At 35.6% G+C, this 12,363-nt stretch overlaps 1 protein-coding gene across 1 annotated transcript in view; it reads left to right on the top strand.

Moving 5' to 3' along the window:
* The window catches only part of LOC127870922 (enhancer of mRNA-decapping protein 4-like), a 143,949-nt gene that overhangs the window by 56,649 nt on the left and 74,937 nt on the right, over positions 1-12,363 (top strand). Inside the window, exon 15 of the mRNA XM_052413498.1 lies at positions 9,262-9,361. Within this exon, the coding sequence (XP_052269458.1) occupies positions 9,262-9,361 (100 nt within the window). The remainder of the gene's footprint in view (positions 1-9,261; positions 9,362-12,363) is intronic.

Here is a 12,363-nt window from a genome sequence, read left to right as displayed (position 1 = left end):
CAAATTTTTTTACAGGGATGACCTTTGAAGGCTCCCCTGAAAAAGTTGTTCAAAGAAATTTGATTCGTCAAAAAACATGGCCGCAGGAACTCGTTGAACTTTGCATGTTTATTCGTTTTTGCCTATTTTTTTAATGATAATTTTAGAATGCATACGCGGCCAACAGGGCACACTCTGAACAATATTACTGAAGCAACTGGTCTGTTATCCTAAATCTATAATTATCAGTCCAATGAAATATCATCCTTTTAGTAAAATACAGTGGATCAGTAAAAATATTATCAGAATATGAGATTTTTTTGTATATTTTGTATATTAAATATTGTGTTAATGTTAAATTTTGTTGATTAATATAAATATAAGCAGGACAGGGGAGGTAATACACTACAGGGGAAACAAATGCAATAAGTTTAAATTTATTGTTACAGATTTGCCTCCCTTGTAATATATTTAAATTTTAAACCAAATGTAAGGCTAATGCATTTTTGTAATTCATACTACTACTGACTACTTACTACTACTGACTCTGCTTCTGCTGCTGCTGGCTCTAATACTACTACTACTACTACTTCTACTACTACTACTACTACTATACTACTACTACTACTACTACTACAACTTCTACTGCTATACTACTACTACTACTACTACTACTACTACTACTACTACTACTCTACGACATACTACTATACTACGCGACTACACTACTACGTACGACTACTACTACACTACTACGACTACTTTGCGTCTACTACTGCTGCGCTAAGACTACTACTACTACGACGACGACGACTACGACGACGACGACTACGACTACGACTAGACTACTACGATACGACTACGACTACGACTACGAAACGACTCTACTCGACTACTACGACAATACACGACTACTAACTACTACTACTACGACTACTAGACTACTACTACTACTACTACTACTACTACTACTACTACTACTTCTACTACTACTACTACTACTACTACTACTACTACTACTACTACTATTTCTTCTACCACCACCACCACCACCACCACCACAACCACCACCACCACCACCACCACCACCACCTACTACTACTACTACTTCTACTACTACTACTACTACTACTACTACTACTTCTACTACTACTACTACTACCACTACTACTACTACTACTACTACTACTACTACTACTACTACTACTACTACTACTATTTCTTCTACCACCACCACCACCACCACCACCACCACCACCACCACCACCACCACCACCACCATTCACAGTGACAAAAAACGTATTCAGTGACAAAAAAACGTATTCACACAATGGCTGCTACTACAACTTATAGCCCATATAGTGGGGCATGCATGTTTTACAAACAGCCCTTGTTTTTTTTTTTGTTTTTTTTTAAGATCATCTCACAAATGACCACCACACCCTCAAACTATACACCCCCACCCCACCCCAATTTTTTTTTTGAAACGGTTAAAAAACACAAATATTTATTTTTATTATTTTATGTTTGAAATACCGTCCAACTATCGCATCCAAGAATCCCCCACCCCAACCCCCACCTTTCCGATTTTTTTTTTTTTTTTCCATTTTTTTTTCGCATTTTTGGAAGATAATGTAATAAATGTCCACGCCCCCACACTATACACCCCTCTTCACTCCACCCCTCCCTCCTTTGTGATTGAAAATGAGAGTCCCTTCACCTTTAAAAAGAAAATAGATGAGAGGTCTGCACCCGCAAGGCGGTGCTCTTGTTAAACATTTTAATAGGGTGAAAGACGCAAATACGCAGCTTATCTGGGGCACTGAATGTATTTACCTTTTGAAATCAGTAGGGTTTAATTCGATATAATTATATTTTCGCCTCGCTATTGGTTTTTTCCGATACGCTGCTTTTCAGTTTCCATACAAAATGGCGGAACGTTAATGCGGCTCAGCGTTCGTGTCAACTTTGTGGTTAAGCTGGCAAATAGTGCTACTTCAATTTAAAATGCGAACACCTAATTTTTCCGTTGCGAACAATAATTTTGGTATCAAAAGAAAGATCAATCTTTCCTCTTTCCCATAATGTGTTCAAAATAGTAATATCAAATGCGGAAATACAAATAAAATGCATAGACTTTACGGACTATTTTCTCAGTGTAGGGTCAACATATGCAAATTTTGAATGCATCAATTAATTCGTAATTCATTGGAGAATTAGATTTCACTTGTCTCATTAATATTTATGAGCATTAGCAAGCGCGCATTTTGTAAATATACACATAGGGCTCACAGCGAGTACGCAGGAAATAGCAATTCACGCACATGGGTCAATATTGATAAGAGTTTGAGATTAATCTTACTATGTGGTCATGATATTATAACTTAAAACTAACGAATTTAACAACATTTTGTAGACAATTTTTTGCTTTTTCAAACAGTTTTTATTTCATTCACATTGGTTGAGAGGTGTTTATTTAATCAATATTCTAGTAACATTGGTGTCGAGCTGATTGATTTTCACCCTGATAACTGATAAGCATCTGGCTGATATTGGGGTTGCTATGAATATTGCATTCATACATACATCTGTATTCATATAATAAATATCATTACATATAAAAGAGTGAATTTGTAATTTTCCCCTTTTCCTAAAAAACGACGCGTTTTTCCCCTTTGGACGAGCCCCGCCACCATTCCCCTTTAGGTGAAAAAAAACACTGACTTGTCTTAGCATTTTAGAGCAATACCTTTGTATGAAAACATAAGATTTAATAAGATAAAATAAGAAAAATTATTTTCCAAATAATGCTTTTGCTGATGAAAATTTTTCCCAATTTGAAAGATTTTGCGACTAAGAATCCCATTTTTGCTAGGTACTTTTTCCCAAAATAGAAAGAGGCCTGTATGCTTATACTCATTTACTTCCTCATAATATACTTTGATATATGATAACAACATATTTTATTGAATTATGAAAAAACAAATTATATTGAAAAATTACAGTTGTTTTCTGTATCTAAAGCTGTTCTTGCAAAAAAAGTCATCCCGTATAACACCCTTAGATGCTGAGATGCTTATATAATTATCTCAAAGCTTCACTTCAAATTGTGAAAAAAATGAAGTTCCATTTTCTTTTGCTGATTGTGCTCATTATTTAATTACTGTCCTCAAATCATTTTTATCCAAAATAAACATTTGTTGCAATGGGAAGCAAATGTCTATTGTAAAAAGCATAAACAAACACAAACAACTCCTTATAAAGCATATATTTATATATCGGCAAAAACAACAAACCCTTTTTCTTCACAAAACAAAGTTAACAACCCTTGCTTTACATGACTTCTACTCAGGTGAGCGACCCAGGGCCACCATGGCCCTCTTGTTTTAAACAACATGTTATAAATTACCACACCTCACATTATACTCCCCTCTAAACACCCCCCCACTCCTAACTTACCCAAAACATTTTTATGTCCCCCACTATAGTAGTGGGGGACATATTGTTTTTGCCCTGTCTGTTGGTTGGTCTGTCTGTCTGTCTGTCTGTCTGTCTGTCTGTCTGTCTGTTTGCGCCAACTTCAACATTTGCAATAACTTTTGCAATATTGAAGATAGCAACTTGATATGAACACACGATTCGGCCGCCGCGTACTAATAACCTTGCCGTGGCGTAGCCGCAGATAATGTTTGTTCCGCCTTAGCTGTACTGTATAATCTTATTACTTTGTTTTATATCTTTACAAATGTTCAATAGATTGTGAAAAATATACCTGAACTATTACCTTCACCTTATTGAATAATTTGAACAATTTTCCCATGATGGCTTACGTTATACTGTCAAGCAATCAAATAGTCAAGCACGCTGTCCTGACAGCTCTTGTTATGCCCCTGGTAGGGTGGCATATAGCAGTTAAACTGTCTGTCAGTATGTGTATGTGTGTATGTCAGTCTGTCCGTCCAAAAACTTTAATGGCCATAACTTTTTCAATATTGAAGATAGCAACTTGATATTTGGCATGCATGTGTATCTCATGGAGTTGAACATTTTGAGTGGAGAAAGGTCAAGGTCAAGGTCATCCGTCAAAGTCAAATGTCAAATATATGGTGTCTGTCCGTCCGAAAACTTTAACATTGGCCATAATTTTTTCAATATTGAAGATAGCAACTTGATATTTGGCTTGCATATGCATCTCACGGAGCTGCACATTTTGAGTGGTGAAAGATGAAGGTCAAGGTCATCCTTCAAGGTCAAATATCTAATATATGGCGTCTGTCCGTCTGTCCGAAAACTTTAACATTGACCATAACTTTTGCACTATTGAAGATAGCAGCTTGATATTTGGCATGCATGTGTATCTCATGGAGCTGAACATTATGATTGGTGAAAGGTGAAGGTCAAGGTCATCCTTCAAGGTCAAATGTCATACATATGGCATCTGTCCGTCCGAAAACTTTAACATTGGCCATAACTTTTTCAATATTGAAGATAGCATGTTGACATTTGGCATGCATGTGCATCTCACGGAGCTGCACATTTTGAGTGGTGAAAGGTGATGGTCAAGGTCATCCTTTTAGGTCAAATGTCTCATATATATCGTCTGTCCGTCCGAAAACTTTAACATTGGCCATAACTTTGTCAATTTGAAGATAGCAACTTGAAATTTGGCATGCATGTGTTTCTCATGAAGCTGCACATTTTGAGTGGTGGAAGTTAAAGGTCAAGGTCATCCTTCAAGGACAAAGGTCAACATTTTTTTTTTTATTCAAAGCGGCGTTCTCATGAAGCTGCACATTTTGAGAGGTGGAAGTTCAAGGTCAAGGTCATACTTCAAGGTCAGAGGTCAAAATAATAATAATCAAAGCGAGGTTCTCATGAAGCTGCACATTTTGAGTGGTGGAAGTTCAAGGTCAAGGTCATCCTTGAAGGTCAAAGGTCAAATTATTTTTTTTTTTAAATCAAAGCGGCGCAATAAGGGGCATTGTGTTTCTGACGAACACATCTCTTGTTCTTTCCTAAAACTTAAACCTTCGTTAAAGTTTTATCATAACTTTTTTAATATTGAACATAGCAACTTCATATTTGGCATGCATGTGTATCTCGTGGAGCTGCACATTTTGAGTGGTGAAAGGTCAAGGTCATCCTTTAAGGTCAAATGTAAAAAATAAAAATAAAATAATTTCATTTCTCCAATCAATCTCTTACTTACTTCTCGTGGAGCTGCACATTTTGAGTGGTGAAAGGTCAAGGTCAACCTTCAAGTTCAAAGGTCAAAATATAAAAAACATAAATGTTCATAACTTTTAATATTGAACACAGCAACTTCATATTTGGCATGCATGTGTATCTCGTGGAGCTGCACATTTTAAGTGGTGAAAGGTCAAGGTCATTCTTCAAGGTCAAAGGAAAAAAAAAGCGGCGCATTTGGGGTTTCTGACAAACACAGCTCTTTTTTGTCTTAGTAACTGAATATTTTGTTAAATTTTGTGTTTAGATCCACTTTACTTCTAAAGTATCAAAGCTAAATTGCTTTCAAACTAAAGATATTTTCTTGCTATGATGATGATACGGTACCTGGCAAGTTCAATTTGACCTTGACCTTTGAATGACCTTGACTCTTAAGGTGAAAAGAATAAATTTTAGTTAAATTGCCATGACTTCTTTATTTATGATCAGATTTTATTAATACTTTGACAAAACAACACTTACCTGAATACCACAATGGATTCCACCCAAACAATACCCCTACCCGTAGGGTGGCATATAGCAGTTGAACTGTCCCTCAGTATGTCAGTATGTGTGTATGTCATTTTGTCTGTCTGTCCGAAAAAAAAAACTTTAACGTTGGCCATAACTTTTGCATTATTGAAGATAGAAACTTGATATTTGGCATGCAAGTGTATCTCATGAACCTGCACATTTTGAGTGGTGGAAGTTCAAGGTCAAGGTCATCCTTCAAGGTAAAAAAAAAATTAAATAATAATTTTAAAGCGGCGTTCTCATGTAGCTGCACATTTTGAGTGGTGGAAGTTCAAAGTCAAGGTCATCCTTCAAGGTCAAAGGTAAAAAATAAAATAATTTCAAAGTGGCGCAATAGAGGGCATTGTGTTTCTGACGAACACATCTCTTGTTTTTCCTTTTTTTTAGTTTTGAAAGATCGTCTAATAAATGACCACATCCAACATTATACCCCCCTCTCAACCCCCCCTACCCAACCAGAAAAGAATATTTTTTTCTTTGAAACATGGTTAAAAAAAACAATCAAATATTTATTTAATTACTTTATATTTGAACGACCGTCCAAACTTCCCACCCAAGCTATTGTTATCAAACATGAAATAAAATCTTATTTGTTTGTTTTATGTCTTTACAAATGTTCAATAGATTGTGGAAAATATACCTGAACTATTACCTTGACCTTATTGAATAATTTGAACAATTTCCCCATGATGGCTTACGTTATACTGTCAAGCACTCGAATAGTCGAGCGCGCTGTACTTTGACAGCTCTTGTTATTTATGAGTTTTTTTCATACTTAATCGTCTGTTTGCATTTTTTCACAAAAATCAACCTCTCCTGCAATGTAAGTTTAAAGGCTATTTATAGTTTGCACATCTTGAAATAGGAACAGCCAATCAGAATCTACGACCCAACAAGAAACTGCATATAAACCAAAACATTTTCAAGATGGCAGTTTGACACTATCAATACAATCAATTATTTATAATTATTACCGGCAATAAACATGTGAAAAAAAAGCCCAAAGGTCAATTATTAGCTGAGCTGTTTTCGAGGTATTGTCATAGCCAGCTCGTCGTCCGCCGTAGGCGTCGTGCTAAAACCTTAAAATTGGCACTAAAATCAAAGTGCTTCTTCCTACAGCTTTGAAACTTCATATGTAGATGCACCTTGATGAGTTCTACACACCACATCCATTTTTGGGTAACTAGGTCAAAGGTCAAGGTCACTGTGACCTTTAATATAAAACTTTAACATAGGCTCTAAAGTCAAAGTGCTTCAACCTACAACTTTGAAATTTCATATGAAGATGCACCTTGATGAGTTCTACACACCACACCCATTTTTGGGTCACTAGGTCACAGGTCAAGGTCACTGTGACCTCTAATATAAAACTTTAACATAGGCTCTAAAATGAAAGTACTTCCACCTAAAACTTTGAAACTTCATATGTACATGCACCTTGATTAGTTCTACACGCCACATCCATTTTTGGGTCGCTAGGTCAAAGGTCAAGGTCACTGTGACCTATAAAAGTAAAAATTCTGACAAGCTTTTGCAGCCGAGTGTGGCATCCATTATGCGGTGCTCTTGTTATGTTTATAATGATTAATAGACATATATTTATAAAATATTGTGATGTAACAACATTATAAGAACTACCCACGACTCAACAATCATATACCATACTGGCTTTACCTTGGTAATCAATTTGAATTTCTAATTACTGGCTTTGCCCAAAAAATTGATCTGAGTTCTTATGTACTGGCTTTAAGCAGGGAATCAATACGAGTTTCTTAGTACTGGCTTTAACCAGGAAATCAATTTGAGTTTCTAAGTACTGGCTTTAACCAGGAAATCAATTTGAGTTTCAAAGTACTGGCTTTAACCAGGAAATCAATTTGAGTTTATAAGTACTGGCTTTAACCAGGAAATCAATTTGAGTTTCTAAGTACTTGCTTTAACCAGGAAATCAATTTGAGTTTTTTAGTACTGGCTTTAACCAGGAAATCAATTTGAGTTTCTAAGTACTGGCTTTAACCAGGAAATCAATTTGAGTTTCTTAGTACTGGCTTTAACCAGGAAATCAATTTGAGTTTCTAAGTACTTGCTTGAACCAGGAAATCAATTTTAGTTTCTAAGTACTGACTTTAATCAGGAAATCAATTTGAGTTTCTTAGTACTGGCTTTAACCAGGAAATCAATTTGAGTTTCTAAGAACTGGCTTTAACCAGGAAATCAATTTGAGTTTCTTAGTACTGGCTTTAATCAGGAAATTTATTTGAGTTTCTAAGTACTGGCTTTAACCAGGAAATCAATTTGAGTTTCTAAGTACTGGCTTTAACCAGGAAATCAATTTGAGTTTCTAAGTACTGGCTTTAACCAGGAAATCAATTTGAGTTTCTAAGTACTGATGTTAACTAGGAAATCAATTTGAGTTTCTAAGTACTGGCTTTAACCAGGAAATCAATTTGAGTTTCTCAGTACTGGCTTTAACCAGGAAATCAATTTGAGCTTCTAAATATTGGCTTTACCCAGGAAATTTATGAGAAAATGTCTGATGGCATAAGAATTTCGTCCCCTACCGGTTTCACCTGTCAGTCTGTCTGTCCGTCCGTCACACTTTTCTGGATCCTGCGATAACTTTGAAAGTTTTCAATATTTTTTCATGAAACTTGGAACATGGATAGATGGCAATATGGACATTATGCACGTCATTTCATTTTGTTCCTACATCCAAAATTCTGGTAGCTATGGCAACAAATAGACTATAAATACTGCTGAAAATGATGGTTTTCTGGATCCTACGATAACTTTGAAAGTTCTTAATATTTTTTCATAAAACTTGGAACATGGATAGATGGCAATATGGACATTATGCACGTCATTTCATGTTGTTCCTACGCCAAAAATTGTGGTTGCTATGGCAACCAAAAAAATAAATAAAAAAAAAATCTGAAAATGGTGGAATTTCTGACAATGGTGGAGCCGGTAGGGGACCATATTGCTTGACAATAGCCTTGTCATTCAATTGAGCTGAAGACAACGGCTTTATGTATAGTTTGCAAACAAATCTTACAATATGTTTTATGAACCATGAATTCAAGATAAAAACAAAATATTTTTCTGCTGAAAATAAAGTTATGATAATGCCATGGAAATACTGTGTTTTAGATAGACCTTCCAAAGGATTATTTTTTATCAGACAACAATTGTCTCAAACTGATACTTTGAACCTTAAAACATTTTTTATTTTTTTAAATGCTGATTAAAACGTGATTAAAAGGAAAAAAGAATATCTGCATGCTTCATACTATAAATAAAACTGAGGATGAATGCATAATAATCTTCAAACACGCCCAGGATGACCACGAGTCTCTGATGGAGTTTAATTTAGCTACAAGTGAAAATATTGTGGTATTTAACCTCATTTCATATGGTATGTAACCTCATTTCAATGGAATGTAACCTCATTTATTGTGGCATGTAACCTCATTTCAATGGAATGTTATCTCATTTCAATGGTCTGTAACCTCATTTCAGGGCCCTTCAGGAGTTGTTGATCCGGTTTGTTCCAGAATCTTCTGCGCCCCCGCTGCCACCCCCCTCTGTGAGTTCAGTCTCCCAGAGCGAGGCTGGTCAGGTATGTATTGAAGCAATGTTACTATATAAGCTGCATTTGATAACTGGGCTAAATGCATGTGCGTAAAGTGTCATCCCAGATTAGGCTGTGAAGTCCACGCAGGCTAATCAGGGACGACACTTTCTGCATTCACTTGATTTTTCCACCTACAACTTTGAAACTTCATACTGTGAAACCATTATTAATCGTCATGTCAGGCATTAATTTTCATAAATTTCGTCACTCGACCGAGCGGCGAATTTAAGATCCTAACGAACAATCATGCTCTATGTTTGAACAAAAACAAACACTAACTTGAACAATATTTCAAAACTTTACCGTAGACATGAGGCATTAAATTCCAACATAATCAATGCACACATTCACTGCTGTTTCGTAATCAAGATTAATCCGGTTTTGACACAAAGGGATGTAGATTACACAAGGTACTTAACTGACACGTTACACTTCTTTAAAATGCGTGTGCAGTACAGCTTTATCGAATCCGTTGACTTCGTTTATGTAGAATGGTAATGAATTAGCGCTAATTGTTTATAACTTTTTTACCCATTAGGTGCATTGTGTTTTTCAGGGGTGTTGCATATTAACCATCACGCAGCGAATGCCGATGAAAGACAATAAACCAAATGAAAAGATGACGATGTGTGATCAACATGCGTATTTATCACAAGTTAATAAAGAATATTTTAATTGCTGTTTGTTGTTTGATTGTTTGCGTTTAACCACACTTATTACTATTTTATATGTATCAATTTATTTATTTTTAAATTATTGACATTATTGATTTATATACCGGTAGTTTACTTTTTAAGAACAAACACACACATAGAGTTTATAATTTTAATGTTGATATCAGGATAAAAAGTGACATTTGAGACCAATTACTGTTCTTAAAATTATCAAAAATGTACGCTTGAAACTTTATTGAAAAGTGACAAAATAATTTCCTAACACTAGTTATTACCCATATTGTTCGCACCTTCCCTAATTTGTGCCGATAAAGGTACGATTGTTATCAGTATGGCAATTATAATAATAGAATAAGACTTATTGGCAATTGGCTTCGTTGTTAAAAACACTCGTTAACGGTTATTCGATCCCACTTGTCCGCTAATCATAACAATGAACGTGTGAATGGCATACATTAAGAGGGTCCATTACTGTCCCTTGATAACAAAAGACTAGTTAATTGGCATGTGACAAACAGGCCCCACCTCCTGCAGTGATTCTCAAGTGTGTTCCCGCATTCGTACCACGATTTTTCGCAACTGCGATTGATCGCGAATATGTATTACACACAAATCGGATATTGACTGACGCATTTTTTTTAATTCAAAATCAGAAATCGGCGAATTTAAGTGCTGACGAAATCGTCATTTTTATAAAAATGACGAAATTTTGTGCTGTCGAAAATAAATGGTTTCACAGTATGTAGATGCACCTTAATGAGTTCTACACGACACACCCATTTTTGGCTCACTAGGTCAAAGGTCAAGGTCACTGTGACCTCTAAAACAAAAATTCAAAAATCTGACAAGCTTTCATTTATTCAAAACTGCATCCTCAGCCGAGCGTTGGCACCCGTAATGCCGTGCTCTTGTTTGTAAAGAAGAGACATACCGTACTTTTAAAGAAAACTTCAATAGAAGTGGAAAGTTTTGTTCCTGACTATAGACTGTGCAGGCTAATATAGGATGACACTAAGCACATGCATTAAGCCCAGTTTTCTCAGAATGGGGCTAATATGATACAGGTTACGGCCCTATGGTTGTGTTATGTATCAGGTATGATACAGGTTACGGCCCTATGGTTGTGTTATGTATCAGGTATGATACAGGTTACGGCCCTATGGTTGTGTTATGTATCAGGTATGTTACAGGTTACGGCCCTATGGTTGTGTTATGTATCAGGTATGATACAGGTTACGGCCCTATGGTTGTGTTATGTATCAGGCAAGGCTTAGTAAAGAAACAATGGCATGGCTTTTTGTTTCAATTTTATGAAAGATTTCTTACTAGATTCAAGTTTTTAAGGCTTCATCTCCAAATCTTAGGCACTGATGAGTAGCAAACAGCATAAAACCTGAACAGACTGCAAGTTACCGTAATTACCGCAATAAAAGTTTTCTGACAACCTTTATTTAGCAAAAATATTTACTCTTCTTGACTCTTAATTTTCGGACATACGGATTTTGTCCATAATTAATGTCTCTTAGTTTTCTGTCAGTATATTTTACCCTGCTATTCTACAGACTTCTCTTGTGACAAATCGATCATGGATCTGAACATCCAGATTAAGGTCATAAAACCTAGCAGTTGCATGCCTAAGGGCAATGGACCAATACATTCCCCTTATTGGGTAAATAACCATATATACGGGTAGGAAATAATGGATTCACCCAACAGAATTTCAAACAATGTCGTCCAATTAAGGAAGCAGAATGTTTTCAGTTTTTACTTGTTTGTTATATATCATAGCAGGCAAGAGTTAGCAAAGTTGTGATAATTTTTTAAGCAGAAAAGAAGAGTTAATTGCACGAAAAATTATTGCACATTAATTATTTTTATATTATTATAGTATTCTGACACCTTAATTTTTGTCTCTAAATTTTCGGACACCTGTAATTTTGAATATTTTTATGCCCCCGAAGGAGGAGTCTGTCTGTCAGTCTTTCCGTCACACTTTGCGTTTAGGTTTCGAAAAATACTCATAACTTCTATGACGCTTTAGATAGCAACTTGATATTTGGCATGCATGTGTATCTCATGGAGCTGCACATTTTGAGTGGTGAAAGGTCAAGGTCATCCTTCAAGGTAAAAAAAAAAAACAATTCCAAGGGAAGTAATAAGTTTTAAAGGGAGATAATTATCTGTACCTGCAAAATAATAAAAAGTAAAATAAAATAAATAAAAGGGGCGCAGTAGGGGGCATTCTGTTATTGACAAACACATCTCTTGTTCGTATCTAAATTTTCTGACACAGAAAAAATAATTATTTTTAAG

Source organism: Dreissena polymorpha, chromosome 3, assembly GCF_020536995.1.
Source record: "Dreissena polymorpha isolate Duluth1 chromosome 3, UMN_Dpol_1.0, whole genome shotgun sequence".
In the NCBI taxonomy this organism is placed as follows: domain Eukaryota; kingdom Metazoa; phylum Mollusca; class Bivalvia; order Myida; family Dreissenidae; genus Dreissena; species Dreissena polymorpha.
Note: the sequence above shows the minus strand (reverse complement) of the source record. Positions and strands in the feature narration are given on the sequence as shown.